This window comes from Aspergillus fumigatus, chromosome 4, assembly GCF_000002655.1.
Source record: "Aspergillus fumigatus Af293 chromosome 4, whole genome shotgun sequence".
NCBI classification, from domain to species: domain Eukaryota; kingdom Fungi; phylum Ascomycota; class Eurotiomycetes; order Eurotiales; family Aspergillaceae; genus Aspergillus; species Aspergillus fumigatus.
The window spans coordinates 2,752,412-2,778,095 of NC_007197.1; the positions used below are offsets into that span (position 1 = coordinate 2,752,412).

General features: G+C 49.2%; 11 protein-coding genes across 11 annotated transcripts; 4 read left to right on the top strand and 7 right to left on the bottom strand.

Moving 5' to 3' along the window:
* Positions 1 to 29: 29 nt before the first annotated feature.
* AFUA_4G10540 (putative transcription regulator BDF1) lies at positions 30 to 4,579 on the bottom strand. The gene is made up of 3 exons (XM_746679.2): positions 3,211 to 4,579; positions 1,081 to 3,142; positions 30 to 1,025 (listed from the first exon to the last, which is right to left on the bottom strand). The coding sequence occupies exons 1-3, from the start codon at positions 3,312 to 3,314 to the stop codon at positions 693 to 695; spliced, it is 2,499 nt and encodes an 832-aa protein (XP_751772.1). The 5' UTR covers positions 3,315 to 4,579; the 3' UTR covers positions 30 to 692.
* A 1,253-nt stretch (positions 4,580 to 5,832) lies between these two features.
* AFUA_4G10550 (WD40 repeat and Utp12 domain-containing protein) lies at positions 5,833 to 8,787 on the top strand. Its single transcript, XM_746678.2, has 2 exons — positions 5,833 to 6,511; positions 6,571 to 8,787. The coding sequence occupies exons 1-2, from the start codon at positions 5,940 to 5,942 to the stop codon at positions 8,558 to 8,560; spliced, it is 2,562 nt and encodes an 853-aa protein (XP_751771.1). The 5' UTR covers positions 5,833 to 5,939; the 3' UTR covers positions 8,561 to 8,787.
* Positions 8,788 to 8,858: 71 nt separating this feature from the next.
* On the bottom strand, positions 8,859 to 9,883 carry AFUA_4G10560 (uncharacterized protein). Its single transcript, XM_746677.2, has 2 exons — positions 9,277 to 9,883; positions 8,859 to 9,195 (listed from the first exon to the last, which is right to left on the bottom strand). The coding sequence occupies exons 1-2, from the start codon at positions 9,558 to 9,560 to the stop codon at positions 8,946 to 8,948; spliced, it is 534 nt and encodes a 177-aa protein (XP_751770.1). The 5' UTR covers positions 9,561 to 9,883; the 3' UTR covers positions 8,859 to 8,945.
* Positions 9,884 to 10,213: 330 nt separating this feature from the next.
* AFUA_4G10570 (WD40 repeat domain-containing protein) lies at positions 10,214 to 13,130 on the bottom strand (the record flags this gene model as incomplete). Its single annotated transcript, XM_746676.2, has 2 exons — positions 10,214 to 11,844; positions 12,128 to 13,130. 2 exons carry the CDS (start codon positions 13,128 to 13,130, stop codon positions 10,214 to 10,216), a joined length of 2,634 nt encoding a protein of 877 aa, XP_751769.2.
* A 368-nt stretch (positions 13,131 to 13,498) lies between these two features.
* Positions 13,499 to 14,797, top strand: AFUA_4G10580 (Rab geranylgeranyltransferase BET4; the record flags this gene model as incomplete). The annotated part of the gene is made up of 4 exons (XM_746674.1): positions 13,499 to 13,507; positions 13,571 to 13,681; positions 13,769 to 14,357; positions 14,421 to 14,797. 4 exons carry the CDS (start codon positions 13,499 to 13,501, stop codon positions 14,795 to 14,797), a joined length of 1,086 nt encoding a protein of 361 aa, XP_751767.1.
* An 855-nt stretch (positions 14,798 to 15,652) lies between these two features.
* AFUA_4G10600 (putative GTPase activating protein (Gyp5)) lies at positions 15,653 to 18,449 on the top strand (the record flags this gene model as incomplete). Its single annotated transcript, XM_746673.1, has 4 exons — positions 15,653 to 15,688; positions 15,753 to 17,324; positions 17,391 to 18,332; positions 18,387 to 18,449. 4 exons carry the CDS (start codon positions 15,653 to 15,655, stop codon positions 18,447 to 18,449), a joined length of 2,613 nt encoding a protein of 870 aa, XP_751766.1.
* Positions 18,450 to 19,080: 631 nt separating this feature from the next.
* Positions 19,081 to 19,451, bottom strand: AFUA_4G10610 (Dabb family protein; the record flags this gene model as incomplete). Its single annotated transcript, XM_746672.1, has 2 exons — positions 19,081 to 19,293; positions 19,350 to 19,451. 2 exons carry the CDS (start codon positions 19,449 to 19,451, stop codon positions 19,081 to 19,083), a joined length of 315 nt encoding a protein of 104 aa, XP_751765.1.
* A 638-nt stretch (positions 19,452 to 20,089) lies between these two features.
* AFUA_4G10620 (4-hydroxyphenylpyruvate dioxygenase family protein) lies at positions 20,090 to 21,726 on the bottom strand. Its single transcript, XM_746671.2, has 3 exons — positions 20,876 to 21,726; positions 20,652 to 20,816; positions 20,090 to 20,597 (listed from the first exon to the last, which is right to left on the bottom strand). Exons 1-3 carry the CDS (start codon positions 21,544 to 21,546, stop codon positions 20,213 to 20,215), a joined length of 1,221 nt encoding a protein of 406 aa, XP_751764.1. The 5' UTR covers positions 21,547 to 21,726; the 3' UTR covers positions 20,090 to 20,212.
* A 150-nt stretch (positions 21,727 to 21,876) lies between these two features.
* Positions 21,877 to 23,054, bottom strand: AFUA_4G10630 (Ctf8 family protein). The gene has a single exon (XM_746670.2). The coding sequence runs from the start codon at positions 22,781 to 22,783 to the stop codon at positions 22,295 to 22,297; it is 489 nt and encodes a 162-aa protein (XP_751763.1). The 5' UTR covers positions 22,784 to 23,054; the 3' UTR covers positions 21,877 to 22,294.
* Positions 23,055 to 23,917: 863 nt separating this feature from the next.
* Positions 23,918 to 24,475, top strand: AFUA_4G10640 (uncharacterized protein; the record flags this gene model as incomplete). The annotated part of the gene is made up of 1 exon (XM_746669.1): positions 23,918 to 24,475. The coding sequence occupies one exon, from the start codon at positions 23,918 to 23,920 to the stop codon at positions 24,473 to 24,475; it is 558 nt and encodes a 185-aa protein (XP_751762.1).
* A 424-nt stretch (positions 24,476 to 24,899) lies between these two features.
* Positions 24,900 to 25,496, bottom strand: AFUA_4G10650 (Cnl2/NKP2 family protein; the record flags this gene model as incomplete). The annotated part of the gene is made up of 1 exon (XM_746668.2): positions 24,900 to 25,496. The coding sequence occupies one exon, from the start codon at positions 25,494 to 25,496 to the stop codon at positions 24,900 to 24,902; it is 597 nt and encodes a 198-aa protein (XP_751761.2).
* Positions 25,497 to 25,684: the final 188 nt, after the last annotated feature.

The window sequence follows — 25,684 nt, forward strand, 5'->3', positions numbered from 1 at the left end:
CACTACAGCGCTAGATATGTCAGTCAAAAACCACAAGAAAGGTCGGATTTTTGCACTTTCATTTTCACATTTCTTTCATAATCATACATGTATCTGCGGCGCCATAATCTTTTCCCAACCACTCCGGGCGGCGTCCTGCGAGCCCCGACCACTCTTGAGTACTCAAATTGACAAATACACTCTTGCCTTGGTTCCAAGTTTCCTCACTCAGAGCTCTATGGCCGACTTCAGGAATTTTGGAAATCTGCAAGCTGACAAATTGTCCCCTCAACCACAAGTACGAGCACCAGAGCTATGAAGTGGTATCATAGAAACAAGGTAATCGGTAGAAGAAACTCCATGGTGCTGACACTCAAAACAATTGAAGTCATCCGCGTGAGCTGACCCTGAATTGTAGCTTTCGCCCTGGGCCTGCGCGGACTCGCCCGATAGGATAATAAAACGGCAAAGAAAAAAGAGGCAAAAACACAAGGTTCGAACCCGGAAGACGAGAGTAAGACGGTTATGTACAGAGAGTCCAGAACTTGATGTCAAGACCAGACTGTCTTCCAAGACAAAAACGAGTCGCTAAAAGGGCATACAGAATTTCAAAAGTCATGCTTTGATTCAGAAAAAATGCTGACAAGTAACTAGTCATGAAGTGCCACAAGAGCGCGTCATGCAGTTCACGCGAGTTGGAGCGGACGAAAGGTCTACTCTTCTTCGCTTTCTTCAGAATCATCTTCTGAATCATCGCTACTTTCATTAGCCTCCACAGACGGAAGAGGATCGGGGGAACGGCCGCCACCGCCCTGGAAACGAGAGAGGTTGCTCTCGAGCATGTTGATCTGAGCCTCCTGCTCATACTTGCTCATAGGCTTATTCTTCTTTGGCTTTGGAGCAGCCATATTTGCTGCAGTAGAAGCGGTCATATCCTCCTCTTCTATGACATGCGGGGCGTTCTTCTTGACGAACTTCAGTAACATCAATAGAACCTCATTAGGGAGCTCATCGATGTCAAGTTCAATCTCCGTCTCTTGTGTACCCTGAAAGGAAACATTAGCACCTACATTTTGAGATCAAGCGGAGGTCAAAACTCACTTTCAGGGCTGGAACATTGCTTTGGATAATCTTCAGGGCTTCCTGCATCTTCTTGTCCGGAAGACTACTTATTCCGTTCGAGATGATCTGCTTTTCGTGATAAGTCACGTAGCGCTGCTTTTCTGGTTTGGATGACTTGGAGGAAGCCTTCTTGTCCTTCTTGCCCAAGGGGATGGTTCCGCTCTTTTTCGAATCCTTCTTTCCGGACTTGGACTTGCCCGGCTTCTTCGAACCAGGTGGAGTCTTCTTTTTCTTCTGTGTGATAGCTTCCACTTGACGTGACATTTCAGCGATTTGTTTCTGCAGCATAGTCAACTTCTCGTTGTCGGTGTCGCTCTCGTCTTCCTCTTCTTCGCTTTCTTCGGAGGAAGAGCTAACGCTCTGGTGTTCTGGGTGGGGTTCATGAGCCTCTAGATAACGTGTTTTCTGAGCCCATTTGTTCTCGAATATCTCCTGAAATCTCTGTCCGGCCATATAAGTAGGATCTCCTGGGATGTTAAACTTGAAGCAGTTCTTGAATATTTGACGCATGTCAACTTCAAATTCCTTGGCATTTTCGTACTGGCCAGTCTTGAGTTTGGACTGGACAGTGGAAAGATCCATCGGCTTCTTGATAATGCTGTGATACGTCGGAATGTTCAGTGCAACCGGATCCACAGGGAAGTAGAAGGGAGCAGCCCAGTTATAGTGCTTGGGTTTGTGGAGCTCATCCAAGACTTCCTGGCAGAATCGCAGCTCCCACTGGTACTTCTTCTTCTTCGGCTTGGTGGAATAAGGCAAATCCCGCTTAGGTGGATGAATAGAGCGCTTGGGCCGGCCATCAGTATTGGTGGAATCACGACGGATCAAAGGCAGGCCTTCTGGTCCAAGAGCAAAGGTTGTGGCTTGAGGGGAAGCGGCGGTCGGGCGAGCTGTAGAAGTCCCAATGCTAGTGCGTGGTTCCCGATGGGCCGCTGAGGTATTGGTGGAAACCTTCTTCGGCTTCTTCTCTTCAACCTCATCAGCCTTGGGTAGGTTCATCATTTGCTTCTCGAATGTGCCTTTGAGCTTCAATCCCTCTTGTGACACCAAGTGGTCTGGCCCATTGAAAGTAACTGCATTTTGCACCATCAGATTGAAATCATCCACGACGGCCTGAGCAGTCTTGTACTCATTATTCTTCAATTTGCGCTCGATTGTTCCAAGGTCCATAGGATGCTTGATAATCTGCGGATAGTGGGGAATGTTCATCTTGATCGGGTCAACAGGTTCGCGGTAGAAGCGAGCATCATTCATGCGCTTCAAACTCTGAATACCTTTGAGTACGAATTTATGTTGAACTTTAGTCATGGTCGCCTCTCCATTCACAGTGGTGCGGGCAGGTGTTTCGGTCACAGGTGTTGGCAGATCAGGAAGCTTGACCTCAGCTGAGCCTTCATCTTCCAGCTTGGTGCGTTTAGGAGCGGGCTCATCATCGGCGTCTGCATCGCGCTCACGGGATACCTTCGTCGGAGACATCGGAGCATCTGGCGCATCAGGCATGTCTTGGTCGGAAGTCTGCAGACTCGGCACAGTTGGCGCATTGCTAGTAGGGTTATCACCTGGCATGGTGTCCAGCTTCGTACTAGTAGAAGGATGATGAGGCAGCTCGGTTTTCACGCCAGAATCCTGTACATTATTCTCCACCTTGGCATCGGATGACGAATCAGTTGGTGGCTTTGATACATCTTGCGATGCCTTCGTGTCTTGCGGTGAGGCCTGGTCAGTACCAACAGTTGAGCCTGTCTCCTGCGTCACAGGCGCATCAGGAATCAAGTTCTCCAACTTTGGCTCTTTGTCTGATCCATCCGCAGGCGTAGAAGTAAGTGGTTTCTCTTCTTCCTTCTGCGTTGCTGTCGTCCCCGATGGTGCAGGAACGTCCGCCGGTTCAGTAGGTGACTTTGGGGGAGACACAGTGGAGCCGGCGCCATTCGTCAACGACAGCTGTTCAGTACCTTGACAATTTAACGTGGCGGTCTTGTCATTTTCCTCAGGCTTGTTCGTACCATTAATCGGCGATACTTCCGTCACATGATTCTGCGTGCTTATAGGAAATTAGTGACCTCATCAATTTATCAATGTGGTGGAAGGACTCAGCATTGTAAAACGTACCTTGTGAGACCAACATCAACAGATGAGGCACCATTTGGCGACGGCGGCAGTTGAGGCTTGTCCTCCTTGACAACAGGAGGAGCCTCGGGAGGCGGCGTCGCCATTGGGGACAACAGTTACCACCTTTCTTTGAAAGCCCGTAATACAAGGATCTAACGGAGCAGGAAGAGGCTGTTCTCAGTTGAAGTTTAGATAGCGACAACGACAATAATGCACTGAATAGGTATTCTCTGCGCTAACACAGACTAATGATTCGATTCGGTAACCCGTCAAGCAGAAAATCTGGTTAGATGACAGAAGACACAAGGAGAAGTGTTGCCTCTAGCGGTCGCAAAGAGTTGCGACGCCGAGAAGTGTTGCGGAAGATACAAAAACGAGGAAGATTAGCGCAGGTCGAGAGTGGAGAATGCGACAAGGAGGAATTTATATTGCCAAGAGACGGTAACTGAGCAGTCACGTGGGCGGCAAAACAGTTTGACTAAGCAGGAGGCAAAGTCGTAGGAGAAGCGGAGAGATAGAAGATTAGCAAAGCGGACAACTTTGCGTCAACCAAAAGGGGTCAGAGAAAGGTTGAGAATCAGGTGATCTTCACGTAACAGTTCTCTGACACGTGCCTCTGTTAACGCCTGAGGTAAAGAAAAGCGTTCAGGTAGAATGGGGGCTAAGTCGACGCTGAAGCTTGGTGTGTTCAGAGATAAGAGTTATATGACAGGAATAAGTAGATGCAGGGCTGCGACTGGGATTATGATGTGGGAGCGCGTCGCGAAATACGCGTTGTGATGGTAAGTGGAGGTAAGTTGATGAATGCGAGGGCGGTAACCGAGGATACGGAGAAAATAAGATCAAATATTAATAGATAAGGGCGGTCAGCATTCAGCAGGCAGACGGGGGCACAGATAAGGGTCAACGTGAATAGGAAGGGCCAGGCGTGACCGGGCGCGGGTGCAACGCAGCTCTCAGCTCAGCTCCAGAAACAGAGACTGAGAAAATCCGAGGAGGGTGCTAGAATCCTTAAGTACGAACGGCCGCGTCGCGCTCGTCCGTTCTCTGCCGCTAGCCCCATCTGTGGCGCTAATCCCAATCATTCTAGTTCAAGCCATTTTGCAGGCGTTGATTGGTTGTGCGATGACGCGTTCTACGAGGTCAGATATATTATTGGTTGTGGCTTACTTTAGTGTGGAACCTCTGTACCAGAAGTTTTTTCTGTCGGAACCATCACCCATCTTCGAAAAAGACACTGGTAAAATGATCACAAAATTTTCGGATCAAATGGGTCGAAACAAGCTGCACAGGGGTTAGTCTGAGTGTAATCAAGTAAGCCCACTGGAGTTCAGTATGTGAGATAATAATATGGATTTGAGGTGAAAGTAGCAAGTCCGATGTCAGACATGACATACCCAAACCTGTTAGGCATTCATATTCAGGAAGAGTACCATCACAAAATCTTTGGTTTGGAAAGAGTTGTGCTGGAGGCTTACTCAGGCAAAAGATGCATGCTGGCCGCCTTCTGATTACGGAAGTCAGGGTTGAGCCCTGAGTCCACCTTTCCTCCTGACCCCTTGCGTTGTAGTAGCTGGCATCAGGCCTAGCGTGTCACATAATGATGCAAGACTGCCTAGTGCCAAGATGAACCACAAAATGCGCAGTGTAAACAAGGCACTTTTCCTTTTCTGGCAATCTCTCATCTCATGTGGGTAAATCTGACCATGACAGAGGTAAGTACCATACTATTCAAAGATTGTATGTCCCAATGTAGGCATACTAAAGGACAATTCGTCTCACCACACCTACTTCTGAACAGCAAAAGTCCATAGCTCCACATCGAATGTAGCCGAGAGTGATTGTGGCGCTGCCGCAGCCTTGACAATCAATATTCAGCGAACCCATCCTGAAAAGCACATTGTACCGTAATTGGGGGAGACTGGAGAATGACTGTCCGAGCTGCTTACCTGACTTTGGCTGAACGTTTGTTTATCAGGTTGACTTGAATTGGGTGGTTGGAAACATACAGCTTCCTACTGAGAAAGTCCGTCTTGATTGGTGATTAGATGGCCCAGCTACATTAATGTGCTCTGCATGGTAAACGGATTCAGGAGTCAAACGTATCAACAGCGTTGGTGGTATGATGCTGTTGTTTGATGTAGAGGTCAACAGAAATCTGCCATTAATGCCATAAGCCCTCCTATCAAAATGAAATGAAGTTAAGGGGATTGAAGTCTTCTTTTCTTCAAGCAAGCCTGGGTACGGAGTTCAGAGCACAGCGAAGTCTTGAGTATTTCTGGGGACACAAGCATGGCTGTAATTTTCATCAGGCATCAAATAGTATTTACTTTTGCCGAGGCCTTAAACAGATGGAAGTTCACAGCCATCTCTCCGACTGAGATTTCAGGAATCATCTGGCAAGGCGACCAAAATGAGCACTCTTCATACTCTTGGTGGTCGAATTTTTAGAATCCTGTAGTAAGCGCTCTCAGTAACTCCATAGAGACCCCTGCAAAAGCGGACAGCGGATTAGATAAGACATTTGATGGTGGAACTTCACAGACACTAGAACACATCCAGACTAGCGCGATGTAGCCTCTACAGAACTTTTTTTTCCTTCTCAGTAACACTGCCCAGATACGGCGACCGTTGGCAGCTCAACAAGGTCAAAACAGTCAGACCTGCGTTGATTACGATATCTTTCGGCGTCTGTCTTGAGTTACCTTTACCCGCACAGTCTGCCAAAAATGGGCAAAAAGGCTTCACGCCCTCCCGTTTCGAAGACTTCGTCCGCTGCATCGCCCGCAGCGTCCGGCCTCACATACACGGGGAATAAGTCTTCGATACTGAAAGCGTCGTTTGCACCCTCTGAGTATCAATTGGCGCTTTTTGCGTCTGTCATTCAGGGTCTCGATGGTCAGCACCTCCGAATTCACGACACAAATACCGGCCGGTTACAGTGCGAACATGTTCTGAGTCCCAAAGAGACCGTCACATCTCTGGATTGGGGCTACTTCCCTAGCAGACAAAGAGATCGTGATCAGCAAGGAAAAAAGAAACGGAAGCGCCATTCTGATGTCAATGGTGCTAGCAATGGATTCGAGCAAGGGGATGTAGTTGTTGCTTTTGGTACAAACGCCTCCGAAATCCGCATGTACTCGCCTACCGAAGACAAGATTGTGGGGGCCCTCGAGGGTGTACATGACAAAGGTGTTGTGGATTTTAAGTTCACTGCGGATCGACCGGGTCAGGAAGGTTGGAGTCTTGGTGGTGATAACAAACTAGTGCAATGGGATCTACGCACCGGAAAGAGCACCAGGTTGGTTTTTATTAACTCATCGATACCTCAGTATAACTCTAACTGACAGTGTTTTGTAGAACAATTCACCTACCAGCGTCCACAGGTTATAGCGTCCTTTCTCGCCCCGTGCCCTCCAATCCGCCCGTCGTTTGCGCCTCTCAAACGCCCTACCTGATCGACGTTGAGGGAAATGAGTCGACTGCATCATTTCCAGCGATGCGCAACCAGATTCGGGAAATTATCACTTCCTCCACAGTATCCCTCGCGACAGCTCTCTTTCTTGCCTCTGATGGCGATCGCTACATCAATGTCTTTGACGTTGAGGGCCGCAAGCTTGTGTTGAACCTCGTTGCAGATACAGAAGTATCGTCCTTGGCCTTGACTTCGGGTACAGGACAAAAAACAGATGACGCTCTGGCAATTGAGAAGCAGATCCTCGCAGCTGTGACCGAAGATGGCACTATTGAACTTTTCACGAGACCATTCGTGCCGCCAAAGGATCAGAACTCCAAGACCAGTCTCAAGGCGAGGGGAAGGCAGCTCACGAGACGGGCGGAGTCATCAATTAAAATCACTCAGTCTGAGACTTCGGATGCCTCTGTACCTGTCGTCGCAGCAACTTTCCAAGGGACAGATATTCTAGTTGTGTGGGCCGAAGGAGGCATTATTCCGGTCTTTGAGCGCATCAACTGCATTGATATAGATACTGAGGAGCTAGCTTTCACTGGGTTGAAGAAGATTGTCAAGACCAGGTCTAGCTCGGTTCTTGCCTCGGTTACAACGAATGGAGTTCGAGCTGCTGATGAAACCCAAGTCGATGAATCTCGAGCAGTGGTCGAACGAGGGGACCTATTGGAGGATGATGTCGAGATGCAAGACACGAGGGCAGACACAACAGTAGCTGACAGTGAGGAGGATTCGGAGGACGGCGACGATGATGCAAAGAAGCCGGTTGAGAAGAAGGAAACTCGGCAGCGGAAGCAGAAGAAGGATGCGGATAGTGACATTGAAATGCGATCAGAAGCCGGAGTCGAAGAGGATGTGGAAGAAGACGAAACGGGAGAGCCGTCTTTTGGCGAGCTTTTGCGGGCTAATGCTTCGGAAGAAATCGATGTGGAAGCCGAGCTTGAAGACGACGTTCGTATCGGATCCCTCGTCCCTGGGAAACCCAGCGCAGCGGTGCAGCAGATCACCTCTGGCGTCACGTTATCTACGGTCCTTACGCAGTCGCTCAAGACGAACGACAACGGGATGCTCGAATCATGCTTCCATACAGGTGATCTTACCATTGTCCGTGAAACCATTCAACGTCTCGACTCGTCGCTAGCCGCCACTCTGCTCCAGAAGCTGGCCGAGCGTCTCTCATCTCGCCCGGGCCGGTACGGACACCTTCTCGTGTGGGTACAGTGGACATGTGTTGCTCATGGTGGCGCTCTCGCCGGCAAGCCAGAACTGTTAAAGCGGATGTCTACCTTGTTCAAGGTTATGGACCAGCGCTCGTCGAGTCTGTCTTCCTTGCTGTTGCTCAAGGGCAAACTCGACATGTTGCATGCACAGCTGGGACTTAGACAGTCCCTCCGCAGCGGAGCCGAAGGCATGGACAGCGAGGACGAGGACAACGTCATTTACGTAGAAGGCCAGGAGGAGTTGGAGGATGAGGATAGCGATGCCGACACCGCGAAGAACGCAGTAACGCCGCGGACCAAGTCAATACGTGATCAGACCTACGATGAGGACGAGTCCATGATTGACGGTGACCAGTCCGGCCGAGACGAGTCGGACGATGAAGAAGATGACGGCAGCGACGAGGAGGAAGAGAACGAGGAAGACGTGTTCGATGTTGAGGCGGAAGAGTCTGTTGGTTCTTCTGATGCCGAGGAATCTTTGGACGACGAGGACGACGTGGAAGACGATGATGCAGAAAGTGCAGGCTCGATGGCAGACTTCATCGCCGACACCGAAGATGACGAGTCGGATGAAGATGCACTCTCTGCGCAACCTCCGCCGTCCAAAAAAGCCAAGTTTGGCGGTAGTGGAGGAAAAGAGAAGAAGTCGGGAAGGAGATAGATAATACCCTGATTCTTCTACTTTGGGTTCTCATGTCCGGTTCTTGTTTGCACGCCTTTCAGTGATCTGTTGCTATGTGGATGGATATTGTTCTGAACAAAAGTAAAAGAGACTTTCATTTTTTTTCTGGCTTGTGGCCGCCAGCTGTGATTGCATTAGAAGGTGGAAGAGCACACTATCTGCTGTATACATTCAGTTACTAACTAAATTCTTGTATATGCGCACTTAATCTCAAGATTCCTTCTAGCCCTGATCGTCTGCATATGAGACTCGTAGAGTTGTCAACTATCTTATCATGACTTCCTCAGCCAATACGACTGATCTACACGATTGGAACGATGAATATCTGACAGATCCATTCCCAGGCATCGAAACGAACCAGCCCTCAGAAATTAACCTCCGTCGCTTTGCAAGCACCCTGATACAACACTCGATGCGCTGGTTCCTCATCCCCTAAAGGAACAGCCATCGCGACCGTCACTTCATTACTCGGATACTCCGTATAATGTCCATCGGCACTAACATCTGCCGTATCCAACGCCAGAAGCGTCCCACGCTTGCCCCCCAGAATCCAGACCTCATCATCTGAATGTGGCAAAGTGATATGTGCTAGTCCAGAAAGGAAAGTCACCCACCTTTTTTCAAATCAGCAACGTTCCGCTCCTACATTGTTTTTGTGGACGACATGAGTAGGATAGACTGGAAGTGATACATACTGTCTCACGGGAGCATTGTGTATCCCGCCATCGAATTGAGCAGGAACAATAGTGTAAGTCGCGTTGCCTCCTACAGGTCCTAGGGAGAGCGAAGCGCTGCCTGCAATGCCTGGTTGAGTTGATGACTCGAAACCCGGTTCTAGTGACCAGCACTCCAGGATTGACTGGTTGTTTCGGGCGCCGACGACCGTGATGTTGAGGGTGGCAGGTATAGATGTTGCAGCTGTGGTCGCAATGGCACCGGGGAGAATGAATGTCATGACCTGCAAGAAAGGCATCATCATGGCGACAAGCTGCGTGTGTAGGCTGATCGTAAGTCGCAAGCCTAAGCTTGAGTATCACTTCCCATCAATCTCGAAAGCCAGACAAGTCTGACCGCGCTATTGATCTCTGTGGAATGTCGATCCATGTTGTCTGCTTATTAACTGAGCCAGTAAAAGGACGCGCAATGATGCATGCCTAGTCAACCCTTGCGAAGGTTGAAAGGCCCAATTATCGCCCATAGACGAGACTAAAATATTGCGTTCAGTGGTTGCTGAATGGTGCACCGGTGGGCTTTCGCCGTGTTTTACTCTGTGTATTATTCTTCGATAGGGCTCTTACAAACTAGGTACGCAGTACGCAGTACGGGGTACAGGTATACTGGGTGTATTTTATTGCAGTGCACAAGGCAAAGACTATATAATCGACACTATCAGATGATCGACGGTTCAAAGGTCGTTTGGAACGGAGCCAAATAATTGGTCTGGTTCTGGACTCGATAAACACCGGCGAGGATAGGAGAATATGGCCACTGGACATTCAATTAGGGATACGTAAGAATACGTTTAAAAATATTCAATCTTCTCTTGTCACAGTCCTCCGTCTTCATCGACATGAATTTAGATCGCACCAGAACAGGAACACAAGGGGGCATTCGCACATGAGAAAATCCCCACTATCTGATGATCTCGTCCCCTGGCTTCTCTAGTCCTTCAAGTCCTTCAAGAATTTGGCTGCCTCCGAAAAGGCCGCAAGCTGCCGCCGTACTTTTCTTTGGCCCGCTCCAGACCTCGTGAAACTTTACAGTCTGGTCACTAGACGCAACGATAATGCATCCCTCATCCAGCGTCCGAGGGCACCATAGGCCACCTTCTTTTGCACTTGGTCGCAATTGAATAGGGTGTGCTGTACGACGGTAGGGTTCGCTTTGCCTTCGCCTGCGCTGGATCGTGGATGTTGAAGATGAGATACTGGTCGCACAATCGAGAAGATCATGCATAAGGGCATGTGACTTTCCTGGATAGCTCACAGCACAGATAGCGCGCCCACAATGAACCGCACCAGCGCTGTTCATCCCATCCCAACTAGTGCCATATGGACCCCACGGGATTGCAGCGATCTGCTCGCAACTCGGCCACGCAAAAACAGCGATCCTGTATGGGTGCTCTGGCTGTGCGAACCCAAAAGTGGCGACAATTTCCCTTCGCCGTTTGCTCCAAATAAGGCCAGTCACTTGTGCATATACATTGATGGACGCCAGGCACGCCCCAGACGGGGCGTGCCAGAAATGAATGGCTCGGTCGTTCGAGCCTCCTCCGGTGGCAAGGAGAGACGGTTGCCATGGAGCAAAGGCAATTGCTTTGACGGCTGCCGCATGAGCCAATATATGCTTCTGCCTATTTGGGGGTATTATTACCGTTCTCTCAGTACCCAAGGCGATCGACTCGGTGTGTTTAATGAGTGATGTTTGTGAAGAACCGAGGCGAAAGTGAGACCATGAAGGAAGCAAATTGAGAAAGTCACGTCGCCTGAATAGTCGTTTGCTTGTGCTTGCAGAAAGGGAAGAGAATGCATTCTGACACTGCACGCTGATCGACTGGCAAGTTTGAGCTGATTTACAAGGTTTCGTTGCACAGTTGAGCTGTAGCCAGGGCACGAGGTCACGGAGCTCGAAGATTAGACACGCGTTATCATTTCCTCCAGTGGCCAAGTAGGCGCCATCTGGAGACCAGGTTATACCACAAATCCTCTGGGTATGTGCGGAAATTCTGGCGAGTAGGGTGACAGCACCGTTCCACCCAAATTGTTCTCGAATCTCCTCACTGGGCCATTCTACTGAGTAGTACCATATGTTGCCGAGCTCATCGCCGACAGCAAGGTCCTCTGTATTGACTTCAACGTTGTGGAATCGCTCAGAGAACCTACGCGTCACTGTTTGCCTGAAAGCCACCGAAGTGATACTGTTGGGATGACTAATTTCATAGCGTGGCTCGGCTTCAGGAGCACTCCAGAGGGTGACCAACCCACTTCGCCTTCCGACGGCCAGAATGTCTTTACCTCCGCTCTCTGACGAGAAAGATAGAGAGTTTACGAAGTTTGAGGGATGATGGTCTGCGAATGGGGGATACAGCACGCCAAAAATCTCCGACCAAACATACACGCGATGTGCAAGACCAACGGCGAGAACTCCAGAGGTAGGCGAATACGCGAGCGTTGTGCAATAGAAATCATCGCGAAGATAAGGAGCGTCCAGGATCCGGAATGGACGTGCTGGTACGATACTCTCAGTATCCTTATTTGCACCCACTGACCTCCCTGGCAGGCACCAACATTAGCACCTCCGAAGATGGTTGTGGAGTCCCAATAATCCCCGTCTCTTCAAAGAACAATTAAGTGATATTATATGTCATTGAAAAGCTTAGATATGTGAGTGACCCGGACAAACACAAGTATCTTTTTTGTGGAAAAGGGGTGGCATCGAGCATAATCCTGTAAATTAACATGCTTCCACTTATTTGGAATGATAGGAGGCTGTCTCATTCAATGTTGAAGATTCACTAAACGGAAGCAAGCAAATTCTTTGACTTACATTGATCTGCCTCTCCCCTTTTCCAGGCACTGCCCTTCCATGTTAAAGTGGAGAAACGTTCGTAATCAGGGTGCGACGGACTCGGCTTCGACTCGAGCAGGGACCATAGCCTGCACTTCAGTATCTGGACTGCCGGGTCGATATTCAGAGCAAGAGCTACTCTTGCCTCGTGCTTTTCTGGCTCCTCACTCGGCGCGGCTTGAGAGAGAAATCTGGCCGTATACACTGGAGCGGTCGCTCGACTCGCAAGACGACCTCTCGTGTCACCAGGTACCCCTATAAATTGTCTACCTAGCATGGCAGACGTTCCACCGACGCTCCATACGGCTCCAGCGCTGACCTGTCTGAGAGGGTCCCGTGGTCCGAACTCACTGCCACTCCTGATAGCTGAGCCGCTGATGAGATGGGGAATGTAGTGAGGGCTGAAGGTACGCCCGGATTGTATTCTCGGGATACTTGCAGATCTGCGCGGCCGCTCAGGCATAAATGGATCGGACCTCGGTATGCGTTGTCGCAGAAGCCTTTCTTCGGGGGTCAGGGTCTGCGTAGGCTTTCCCACTCTCAATGGTGTGGATGGAGGATCAATGAACTCTCTCAGAGGGATGAATCTGTCTGGAGATTTTGGGCTCCTAGAGCCCTTTACCATTGCAACACCATCGAAAGTCCGCCTAAATCGTCCGCGACCTCTCTCAACAGCGGTCTCCTTGACTGTTGACAGGACCGTTGTAGCTCCGAAACCGTCTATGACATTGGGGACCTGCTGCCTGCGGATCTTCATGCCTGCACTCTCAGAAGCAAATGAACTAATAGAGAGCCTCTTGAATGAAGGTAAAAGAGATTGTACTTCGTCTGAGGATTCACTCGATGTATCAGATAGAGGCAAAGGAATGGTAGCAGAGTCCTCTAATCGCACAGACTCGCGTTTTTTGGTTGTCAATTGCAAAACGCTGCTTGCTGCAGAAACTTCTGAGCTTTTTGAAGAGCGACATGTCGAATTGGTCATTTTGCAATGCGCTCGAGAGACAAAATGCGTATACTATATGTGGGTCGATAAGCGCTATGGAAAAGGAATGAAATATCGCGCCGCTAGCAAAACACGGGGCCATAAGTAAAAGCTATTGATGACCAGCACATTTTTAATTCATAACAGGGCCCGAGATAGTCAGATACAAAAGAGAGTATAAGCAGTGTGTGTGGTTGGGTTGGTTGTCCTTGTATGAGGGCGAAGCACGTGACCTTTCTGAATCTGGAAGGCAGCTTCTGTAGGCAAGAGTTACGCCTGCTTCCCCATACTTGTCAATCCCGGAAGAGAGTGTCTCGCAGGAAAAGCCCAGAACGACCTGCATATGCTGATGTGACTATTACTTCAATATGGCTGGTGTATTTTCAAAGATCCTGATCAAATGTAATACCTACACCTTTCGACTAACTTTTGTCCCGTAGCATGGAATTCCCCGCTACAGCTCGTTGGGAGAGCGATCCGAAGAGGCTCTCCAACAGGAACTACGCAAAATTCAGAACTATCAAGCGCTTGACCGGCTTGTTCGCGACAAGGTGGGATTTGATTCTCCTGCTCGTATTTTCCGTCTATCTTCATCCGCACCTCATCATAGACGGCAAAAGACTGATGAAGCTTGCCAGATCGCGGGACATGATTATACACCTGAAACTCTGCAAAAGATCTCTGAACTTCTGAGCAGCAACCCAGAATACTATACAGTATGGAACTACCGACGGAGGGTTCTGCAACACGAGTTCAATTTGGCATCATCAAACGACTCAGAGGAAGCCGTAACAGGTCAGATAGCAGCGCTGATCAAAAAGGATCTGCAATTTCTGATACCTCTCCTCCGAAAATTTCCCAAGTGCTACTGGATATGGAATTATCGCATGTGGCTTCTTGATGAAGCCAAGCGTCTTCTTCCCCGAGCTGTTGCTCGCAAATTCTGGCAAGAAGAGCTTGCCCTTGTTGGTAAGATGCTTAGCCTGGATAGCAGAAACTTCCATGGCTGGGGCTACAGACGATTTGTCGTAGAGTCATTGGAAAAACTTGCACCAGAAGACCAGGAAGTGCGAAGTATGGCACAGGATGAATTTGAGTACGCGAAGAAAATGATAGGCACAAATCTGTCCAATTTCTCTGCCTGGCACTATCGTACGAAGCTCATCCAGCGACTGCTGAGCGAGCAGTCCGCCAGTGATGAAACACGCAAGAAGATGCTCGACGATGGTCAGTTCTCCCATTGCGCTAAACAGGTGTCTGCTGCTGGGACGATACTGACAGGCATAGCAGAACTGGATCTCATCCACCGTGCTCTGTGCGACCCTTACGATCAGTCACTGTGGTTCTATCACCAGAACCTGATGTGTACATTTGATCCTTCACTATCAGATCAGTCGATGGCGCCAAATCTGAGTAATGATGAACGGTTAAAATATTTGCGTAAGGAGATCGGTGAGATTCAAGAAATGCTTGACGGGGCAGAGGATTGCAAATACATATACCAGGCGTTGATCGACTGTACTCTTTTGGCAAGGAAAGTGAAAGGGACCATGCCCAGTACCGACCAGGAGAACATTTTAAGTTGGCTTTCTGAACTAAAGAAGTTGGATCCGCTACGATGTGGACGATGGCTAGATTTTGAGAAGTCGCTCCATGCTGATGTATGAACCATTTGGTTACGTTGTGGAAATCCCACGACACTTTCATGATGGCCCTCAACTACATAACCTGTATTATTCATCTATGTACCTCGTACGGAGTACATTATTGTCTCTTGAAAATCCGCCGATCGGGTGTGGAGGGGGTGATATTCGTCTCGAAATTAACATCTGACTAGTTTCAGAATAACAGGTGGCAACAGCGTTTCAGTTACACAGTAGGAGCGTCTCGGTGGTCACAGAAGCTATTATCTATCTACTCTGTACATACTCTATCGCACAGATTGTAGATTGCAGATTGACGTAGATGACCATCAAAAGTCAGTTGAGTAGGTAATGATGATGAGAGCTTATAAATAAGAACAGTGGACAGTCACTCGTCCCTGAAGCTGTGGGCCAACCAACCCGACCTTAGAACTAGGTCGAGACTTAAGGTACTAGCCAGAAACAGTCTTGGCTCTCCCATCAAAATAATGGTACCTTAGATCCATTATTGAGCGGAGAGAGTTATCACCTCCCAATTCCAAGGACTCAAGAGTAAGTAGGTAGTCAACCGTCAAGCCATTGGATTACTTCAGGTCGGTCTTGACTTTCTACTGGTGTTACTTGTTTTCTTTCCTTTCCCCCTTTTACCACCCCAAGAGTTATCTGGTGGCTTTGTATTCATTCCCAGTTCTGACCATCCAACCTATCGCACTCCCGCCCACTGCTCGCCTCCCCCTTTCCTCCCCTAATATGGACTTTTGTTGTCCTGATCTCCCGGCACCTCTTATTTCGTGATCAAGCATATCTTACAGACCCTCAAAGAGCTTCCTCTAAGATCAAAATCGTCCGCCTAGCTGGCCCCAGGCGGTCGAGTGTACCATGTCTTCTGGAGGAACCAGTGCCGAGTACAACGGGGTGAGTGTCTTGCCCGGCATCTGTCCTTACTGGGGAAATATTGACTGACGATGATGTTGATAAGGATGCATTTGATGACGCCTCTGAAGTACAGACTACCAGCAACCCCAGCCTCACCGTCTCGATTCCTCAGAGCTCATCTACGCGCTCTCTCACAGACAGTCCTCCGAGCGGAACAAATGCAACATCTCAGTTCACCGAAGCTCCGCCTCTCCCATCTGTTACTCAGAACGAAGATAAGAGGGATGAGGACACTGAAGATGCCAGGTCGGAAAGGCAGTCCGGGACGGATGAAACGCCTCGCAGGACCAGATCTCCAAAATCGCCCTTGTTGACGACCCACCGACTATCGACGACTTCTCTTGACGAGGTGAATCTTGCTAGTAACAACTTAGACGAGGTTACCCTGCAGAATCATGATTTGAGCCAGGAGCCCATGTCCGACGTTCCCCCTGTACCTTCCCGAAATTCAGCATCCTCTGCTCAAAGCATACCCCTCCAGGGACTATCTGGCAACCTTCCTTCCAACTCATGGGGATCACCTCCCGTGAACAGGACCCCGGCCCAAGTGGTCCCTGCTCCAGCGCCGCCCTTGACCCGAAAACTCACTGGCCCATTTGCCTGGCTTTCCCGAAGCTCAACGGCAAGTCGCGAAGTCAAGTCGCCTCCACCGCAAACTAGTCGGCGGAACACGGCTGCGTCCGTCTCTACCCTCTCAAGCAATTCCGAGTTGACCAAGCATGATGGAGAAGATTTGGATGGTTCAGCGGCCAGGAGACCAAGGCGCAGCAGCCTAAAGGACCAATTCAAGTTACTAAGGATGCGGGATGAAGGACTGGTTTCGGAGAACGACGGAGCAAGTGTCGCGTCAGGACGGGCAAGCATCAGTCATTCTGCTGGAAGTCCTCCCAGTATACCTGAAGAAGAAGAACATGTCTCTGCTCCACCTCTTGCATCGCCACAAACTGTTCCGCCTACAGCCAATCCCAATTTGCCCCCGGGAACAGTCTCGGGAATATCTGCTTCTGCCACCGATGCGTCTGCGCCTGTCGATTGGGAGCTGTGGCAGAAACTTGTAAATGATGGTCCGCAGGCGCTCAAAGGACCGAACTCAGAAGAGATTAATGCGGCCATCAAGCGAGGAATCCCCCAGACCATTCGAGGAGTCATCTGGCAGATTCTGGCTGACAGTAGGAATCCGGAGCTGGAAGAGGTCTACAAAGATCTCGTTGCCCGCGGCACGGATAAAGAAAAGCAAGTCACAAACGGTACAGGGGAACAGGAGTCCCTGGATTCATCTCGCGCATCTGTGCGATCGGAGAACTCAACCACGCACTCGAATCATGGATCTTCTCAGAGCCCCTCCCAGGAGATCGACCCTGAGAAGCTGGCTAAAGAGCAGGCGGCTAACGAGATAGCTCGCAAAAAGAAAGCTAAGGAAGATGCCATGGCACTTCAAAAACTGGAGAAGGCTATTCGTCGCGACCTTGGTGCGCGCACCAGCTATTCTCGGTACTTTGTGTCACAAGGAAATCAAGATGGTCTGTTCGGTCTGTGTAAAGCCTACGCTCTCTACGATGAGGCCGTGGGATATGCGCAGGGGATGAATTTTATTGTCATGCCACTCCTATTCAACGTAAGGACTCAACCCTAACTTGCACTCAGTGGGAGGATCGTGTTATCTAACTACAAGTCCGCGTAGATGGATGAGGCCGAGGCCTTTACGTTACTAGTGAAGCTGATGAACAAGTATGGCCTACGGGAGATGTTTATCAATGACATGCCTGGTCTCCATCGCAATTTGTACGTCTTCGAACGTCTGCTGGAAGACTGGGAGCCAGCCCTGTACTGTCACCTTCGCCGGCGAGGTGTTCATCCCCAACTTTATGCCACTCAATGGTTTCTGACCCTTTTCGCCTACCGTTTCCCGCTACAACTTGTTCTCCGGATCTACGATTTGATATTCGAAGAAGGTCTTGAGAGCACCATTCTCAAGTTTGCAATCGCTATCATGCGCCGCAATGCTGAGACCCTACTGACAATGAAGGACATGACACCACTGACTACTTTCCTGAAAGAACGCCTGTTCGACGTCTACATTGATAAGCAGCCTTCACCATCTTCAATTCTTGAGTCGGGGTTCTTCGGCAGCTCTGGCGCAGCGGACAAGGAGGTCTATAGGGCGGATATCATGGTGCAGGATGCTTGTGGAATTTCCCTGGCCCCCGGAACGATTAGCACCTACACTGCGGAGTGGGAAGAAAAAGTGCGGACGGAGCGAGAGCGTGAAGCTGAACTGGAGGGGCTCAGGAACACCGTGGCCAACCAAAGTGCCCGGATACGCCTCCTAGAAGAGCAAGCCGAGGCATCTGATAAAGAGCATGTACAGCTTGCTTCAGAACTCGTGCACCTCAAGGTGGAGAATGAAGAGCTCTCTGACATCAATGATGCTCTGAAATTTCAGGTTAGCGAGCTGAAGATTGTTGTGGACAAGCAGCCCGCAGAGGTTGAGGAGAAGCTTCGCACAGAAATGGACCGGATAATGAAGCGCAACATGGAAGTTCAAAACGAAAATCGGTCTTTGTCAGAGCAGATGGCAGAAATGGAGAGGGAGCTTGTGGAGGCGAAGATGCAATGGGCTGAGGTAAGCATTCAGCGATTGCTAAGATGATATGTCCCGATCTGACGTTTGCTGCAGATACACGAAAAGTACGAGAACCTCAAACAGAAATGGAGTGATCTCCGCAAAGCTCTTGACTAGACTTGCGAAATGTGCTATGCAACGCGAGTCCAGGCCTTCTACCGCGTTCAGCAGTATCATCCAATCTCGAGTTTGCCAAACCGCTAATCACACGGAGCCATGGTGGCACCGGCAGTTTCTATGTACATTTATGACGCATATTCACCAGTCATGACCAGCTTATACTGCATGCGTACGGGAGCTCTAGTGTGCAATTACATGGATGTCGAATTGTAGAAAAATGCTCTTTCAATGTGACCTCCGTACGTCTTTCGTTTCCCTCGGCCTGTGATTACTGGGAAGGAAGATTACAAGTACCTGTCCTCGACAGCTTTGAGAAGATATTTGATGCGCTTGCGAGGGACATGATTGCTATTACTGGGTCTCAGTTTGCCGCATTTATGCTGAATCGGTAATCCTCATAATGTTGACTGGATACTATTCTCAGGTCCGTGACCGGAGAGTTCTGGATTTGCGATTATGGCAAAGAGCATGCTTGATGTGTGCCATGTATATTATCGACTAGAGATTGTCCAAATATGTGCATGAACTTGGCATTCCGCCCAGCTTTCTATACAAGCATGACCGGTCCTCTATCCCCGTAATCATATCACTATAAGTCTTGAAGCCGTACTAATCAAGATGGAATTAATCACAGAACACTCTCGAAATAAGTTGTGAGAACATCTTCCTTCACCGGCCCCGCCACAGCTCTCAGCGCCTTATGCGCCTCACACTCTTTATCATAGTACTCCATGTCCTCCAATGAGGCAAAGGTCGTCTTCACAGAGATATTGAAGCCCTTGTTGCGAGGATCGGGGAACGACTCGCCAGCCGCGGCGCTGAGAATATACGGTTTCCCATCCTGTTCAAATGCGTCCTGTCAGTAGCCATTCAACTGTAGGGCCAAAAGAGACAGACCTTCAAAGCTGTTTTCGCAAGAATCTTGTACTGCTCCAAGATGCGGGCACGGTCTTCCGCCTTGGGAACGTTGAAAAGAGTGATGCGTTCAATAGGGGCCATTTTCAAGACTTAGTGTGTGCAAATTCGCAGGAGGTGGATACAGGCAGATCTCGTAAGGCAAGATAACGTAGAGGTGTACTTCAGGTAGAAATAGAGAGGAGGGGAGGCGATTTCAAGGAGCTCGTGATACTGACTTTCCGGTTACGGATGGATATCATCGGGTATTTATTATGGGCCTGGGGAATCTCCGCAGTGTGGGTAATTCGTGGGCTTTCGGGTTCTCTAATGATGGATTTGAAATCTCCTAGAGACTCTATCTACAGGCTTTTTGGAATTGGATCTGATTGATTGTGCATGGTACTATGTAGTACAAGCCCGACTGCCAAAAGTGAATTGTGAGGTGGATGCGTGAAGTAGTATCTACCGTCGATTCAACAGCCACTTTGGCTACTTTGCAATGCCTGTCTGAAAAGTGCGCAGTCCCGGGATATTGAACACTACAAGAAGAGCAATTGATTCACCTACATCGTCATCTACCATTTCGCGCATCTGGGTAAGAGTCCATAGATTCCGCTGACGAAGAAGAGGTGCGGAAATTCTCCGTTGCAAGCGCCATATTCCGCCCGGTTGTCTGATGAGCTTCGGCTAAGTGATTTACCACAAGTACCCCCTCTTCTTCCACTCAACCTTCATTTGCATATTGGTCATCTTTCCTGACTACGGTGTTGGTCGAACTTGGTTACGTATCCGAGAGTGAGATGTTGATTTGAGCTAGTCTAATCTACAGAGATGACCGGGGCCGCCGGATACCACGAATGAGTCTAAAGATTACCTCTTCGTGCTTGCTCACGTTCAAAAGCCTCGAACAGACTCTTGAAATTTCCAGCTCCAAAGCCGTCAAAGTTGTTGCGCTGGATGACTTCGATGAACACCGTGGGCCGGTCGAGCACATGTTTGGAAAAAATTTGGAGCAAATATCCCTTCTCGTCAAAGTCAACCAGAATATGAAGCTTTTCCAGAACGGCAATATCCTCTTCGAGTGTCAGTCCGGTGTGTGACAGTCGCTGACGCAGGTCCGAGTAGTAAGCACTGGGGACTTCGAGGAATGATACGCCTCGTTCTCTGAGTCGCGTGACAGCTGTGACAATGTCGTGCGTTCGGAAGGCAATGTGTTGGACGCCTGCACCGTTGTAGTAGTTCACGAACCTGTCAGTTGGTCAGCCAAGACACTTGTAAACAGACGGTGCAGTAATATCCTACTCCTCGATCTGTGACTTCTTTTTACCCTGAGCTGGCTCATTCATGGGCATCTTAATCACTTCGTTAGGGGAGGCGACGACGATCGACCGCATGGCGGAATATTCGCCACACATGTTTAAGTCATCTACAGTCCAGTACCGATGGAAGTTGAGGCAGTCTTCGTAACTGAAATGACGATGGTTAGCAACCTTCACCCTTGAGACAGCGCTGATACCTATACATACTACTTGACAATTGGATCGACACCGTTCCACGGCTGATTGCCAACGCAATGATCTATTTCGATGAAGTCGATCGATGGCAGCAACCGATTGATGGGGTCGTCGTCTGTTACTACTTCATAGCCTGGTAGAAAGGGGCCGGAGTAGTCGTGACGATTGATCAGTGAGTGCACTGTATCCTCGTAGGTACCGATCGTGGCCAGGGTGATTGAACCATGCCGGTCATCCTTCAAGGTTGTCGGGGCCGCAACTGGAGCAGCTCCATGGTCTACTGCTCTTTTCCAAACAGCTTCGATATCGCCTTCAATTCGAAAAGCAACATCCTTGACACCGTCGCCGTGCTTGATCAGATGGTTGTGAATTTCCTCCAACAATCTCCGATCTGCCTTAGTAACATCAGGATCATCATCATATGCGCCTGTCCCTGCCATGGAACGGATGGGAGAAGTGAGAACGAAGATAGCTTGACCGTTGGAGATGACATGCGATACGACGCTTCTAGAACCCGTTTCAGGACCGCGATAAGCGATTTGCTTGAATCCCATCCGGGTCACGTAGTAAGAGGCTGCCTGCTTCGCATTGCCCACATACCACGTAATGTGGTCAAATCCCACATATTCAGGGCCTAGCTTGGAAGCGAAGATGTTCTCCTCGACCTTTTTTGAGACTGTCATGGTTTTGACATGGAAAATTCGAATGTATTTGCCTCAGGGGTAGACAGGGAAAGGGAAGGGAGGGCGAAGCTTTCTCATGTTTTCGTAATCATTATCGGCAGTAGAAGGTATTATCATTATTAGAGGTCCCTCTCATATCATATCTATCGCTTCACCGATCCGGTCCCGACCCTTCGTCACAAATTGTCAATAAACTTTCAGTGTTCCGTGACCCCTGCAACCAGCCAGCCAACCAGACTCGGCTCCAAGCTTAATAGTGCGACGCTTTTGCAACAATTTCGTCGGTATCATTTTAGCCCTGACATGGTATGACTACAGACTTGGAAAATTCATCACAGGTCAAATTAATCATTGCTATCCTCGTAAGATTAAAATCATGGCATATGTTCAGCTTTTGTAGAGCAAACTTCCGATCTCTGGGTCGAATTCGAGATGAGCTTGTTCTTCTTGAAGCAAAATTGGCCTTCCCATTGCTGACACTGGTGGTTGGGAGCCGGTAATAGCTCGAAACTAAGAGGCAGAGCGAACGAGACCCAATATCGCCGGCTCTTGGTTTCGAGCAAGACGTCCGCGACTTCCGCCCCCTTCGGTAATCGAAGCCTCTAATCTCTTAAGGCCATTCTGTAGGCCATAGCGACAGGATATCCCGACGCTTTTCGGCTGTCCAGGGACCGAACCTGTGTCCTTGGTAGCTCTCGATGACTGGCCCTGTACCACATTCGTATTTGCGCCACTCCAGTATAACCCATCAACTATCGTTGACTGGCTCCGGCCGATTCTTGAAAAGCAGTTTATACTTGATGATCTCCACAATCTCCAACTCCTCGCCCTCGGACTCGGCGATCCCGTTGTTGTCGTCGGGACGCTTCTTACGCTTCTGCACCAATGCAAGTGGCTGCGCCAGCTTCTTCACTTCCCCCGTCATCCGCTGATACCGGCCAACGTATAGGTAGACTCGCTTCATCCATTTCGTGTCGTCCAGTGACGTGTTTTGCGGCGAGTAGTCAGGGAACATGAGTTTGCCAATTGGTGTCTCGAACGTGGTTATGGCAGCGTTGGGATCGTCGGCATCGGCGGAGCGAGGAACCGCGCCCTGATCGTCGAGAGATGGGAGGTTAATCGTGCCTTGTAGTTCGAGGATTGCCAGGCCCGACGGCGTTTGTAAGATTTGGGGAAGTGGGTTGTGGGGATGATGGGGAGAGCTGGACGCGTGAGGATGGAGGGGTATCGACGGCATTTTGGCTTGAGAGATTTTGTGATGGTTCTTGGAGGTTATTTAAATCGGACAACAGCCTTCTAGGAATGACTTGACTTTTGGGCTTGACATAATGTACGACAGGTAATGATGTGTCCTCCGTAGGTCTTTCAGATTCGGAGGGAGGATTAAGCGCGTTTGGTCAGAATCAACTGGTCTTATCGCTTATCGATAAGCAGATATGTATAATATCCAGCACAATGAGGCATACTACGAGACGTATACTGTCCTCTAACAATACACATAGCTATCTACTATATGTTTTGAATGTTCAGATACCACGTTTTCCGATCAAGTGCATTGACCAGTGGACACTGGCACAGGCACCAATTTTTATGGTTGCCAAAGTTCACAAGAGCAACAACAGAAGTGCTGCGCGTGGCCCAAGTTGATGATCAGTCCTTAGCCTGTTGGTCTTAAGGACATAGACAAAGAGAGATGATCCGGTAACTACCATGTAGAGCCACTCAAGAGATGGCGCTATCATAAGTCATAAGCTGTGATGTGAATGAACACTGGATATTCTGCTAGATAAAATCTTCACATCTCCGTGACTAGCGTGATCAGTGACGGATGATACCAACACATTCACGAACTTCACTAGCGCTGTACAAAGTGGATTGTTAGAGAGTCTATAAAACAGAATCTTCGATGACACTCCTTCTGCATCCTGCCCATATTGCCTTTCTTAGGTGCTTTCTTACACCGATAACACAAACATATCTGGCATTCAGAGGATTCTCGCGCCTTGTACAAGAGAACGGTTCTTTGCATTGCGATCGACTGAGATTCGAATGTAAGTTCAAGAGAATGAGGAGTTTGTATCTGTCAATCGTCTTGGTTCCTTCTGTCGAACAAACTGAGACTGCTAAAAGAGTCCAAGCACGTTCCGTGTCTTTGCACCGAGTCATAACTGACTTTTCCTTACTAGACGCGGGCGATCCTAGTCCAGAGTATCCCAGACCCTCTTAAGGAAGGAAGTACGACAAAAGCCCTGCCATGTGACTGACTGCAAGTAGGCTAACAGTCGAACAAGGGTGAAGGCCACACTGGTCGAGATATACAATCGCAAACATGTCATACATTTCTTCCAAGACATGGATAGAAGATATAATCATGGAAGTTGAAATAGCGGAGAGATTTTCGAAAGACTCTCTAATTATCGCGCCCGAGTCGCCAAATGTCCCTCAATCCTACTGCAAATGGAGTGAACATCGGGTGTTCACCAATCAAAGAGCCCAGGAGTCAGAACCTCAGCGCCGCACACGTAGAGTCCCACAACAATCTAGGCAGGCGAAGACCTCAATACAGCCATTCTGTGGCAAGACGTTCAAAGACGCTCGATCTTCCGTGCTGGCAATGGAGACGGTATGGCTGCCTTCTACGAGCTTCCATCTTGAACGGCCTCTCGCTCCGTGGCCATGCAGCAACGAGCTCACGAGCGACATTACCGTGAGAAGTATGTCTGGATATTCTCGTTTCCCTCTCCTGCCTAGGGTACCGGGCAACGAGACCGTTCATTGGAGAAAAAGAGTCCCAATAAAGCCGTACCCGTTCGATACTTTTGGAGCGCACAGTCTAGGACGCACCGCGGGCGTGCCGGATACCGAAGATGAGATGGCATTCTTCGTTGGTCAGGCCTTGCTCGAGGAGATCAACACTGACGAATTTTAACCCCACCCTGGCTGGACGGATGATTCTGGAACGCAGCAGGTTTTATCAAAAAAAAGATAAGGGAATGCGGCGAGGATTCTCTTTGGTTTCTCAGTGTTTTAAGGTGGTCCTAAAACTTCAGTGCACCTCGGTGACTGTGATAGACTGTTCTTCTTCTTTGATCAGATATCGGATTGCTCGACGTCCAAAGGCCGTCCAAATTCGGATTGTTGATCTTGTTTCCTAAATGAAAGGGCCCCAAGAATGTATCGAGAGCCTTCCGTGGATGATGTACGAAAGTCATCCCAGAAAAACACCTGAATCGTCTGAGATATACTGGTAAGCTCTAGAGGACAACAACATGTTGCTGTATCCCTAGGGAATACTACAGCGGGAGAAGGGATGAAACGTTCCGTTATAGAAGCTTGGATGCTCGTAGCAGCATTCACTGCGATGTCTTACGATTGCAGGCTTGCTCGAGATGCTCGAGACCATCTATAGCCTCCTTTACCATCTCTTCCCCAGATGACCCTGCAGGCCCTTGCATTTTGCCGTAACGCAAATCACTCAGTTCGCCAACTGTGGCGCTGAGTCCAGTTAACACATTTGCTGCCTCTTGGTCCACCTGGGAAATCTCATGCTCGATGTTTGAGCATGCCGTCTCCATTGCGGACAAAAGGCTAGAAATGGAGTGGTATTCACTGGAAGCAGCATTAACCCCCTGACCAAAGAGCTGGACATCCATGTCCATCTCCCGGCGGTCATTCTCCTCCATGCCGTCAACGCCGTTTTTCATGATTTTTTTTCGAAGTTCGGCCTTTTGTGTCTCTGCTTGACGGACTTCCTGGTCAATGTTCCCATTGACCGTATCCATGTCTTGCTCCCGCAATTGTTGGAGCTCTCGGTAAAGGACTCGGATATGAGGATGAGCACGCAGTTTCTTCGGAAAAAGTTCTGTGAATTGTTGCAAGGAAATGATTGTTGGCAATGAAGCAGGAGACAGCAGAAAATTGCTCAGAATGGATGCCTCAGATGGTGCCATACTGAAGTGATGGGAGCACAATAATAGTGCCAATGAGACTCTTCCTTCCTTTGCGTGTTTAGGGCCGGAAAGGTATTCAGGCTCGCCTAGTCTATTTGCTAGTCTCCGACAATTATATTCCTGTCTTCTGTGTTGGTCTTTAACTCCAGCACAATAGGATGCTTGGCGAATAGGATGGTGAAGCCAAG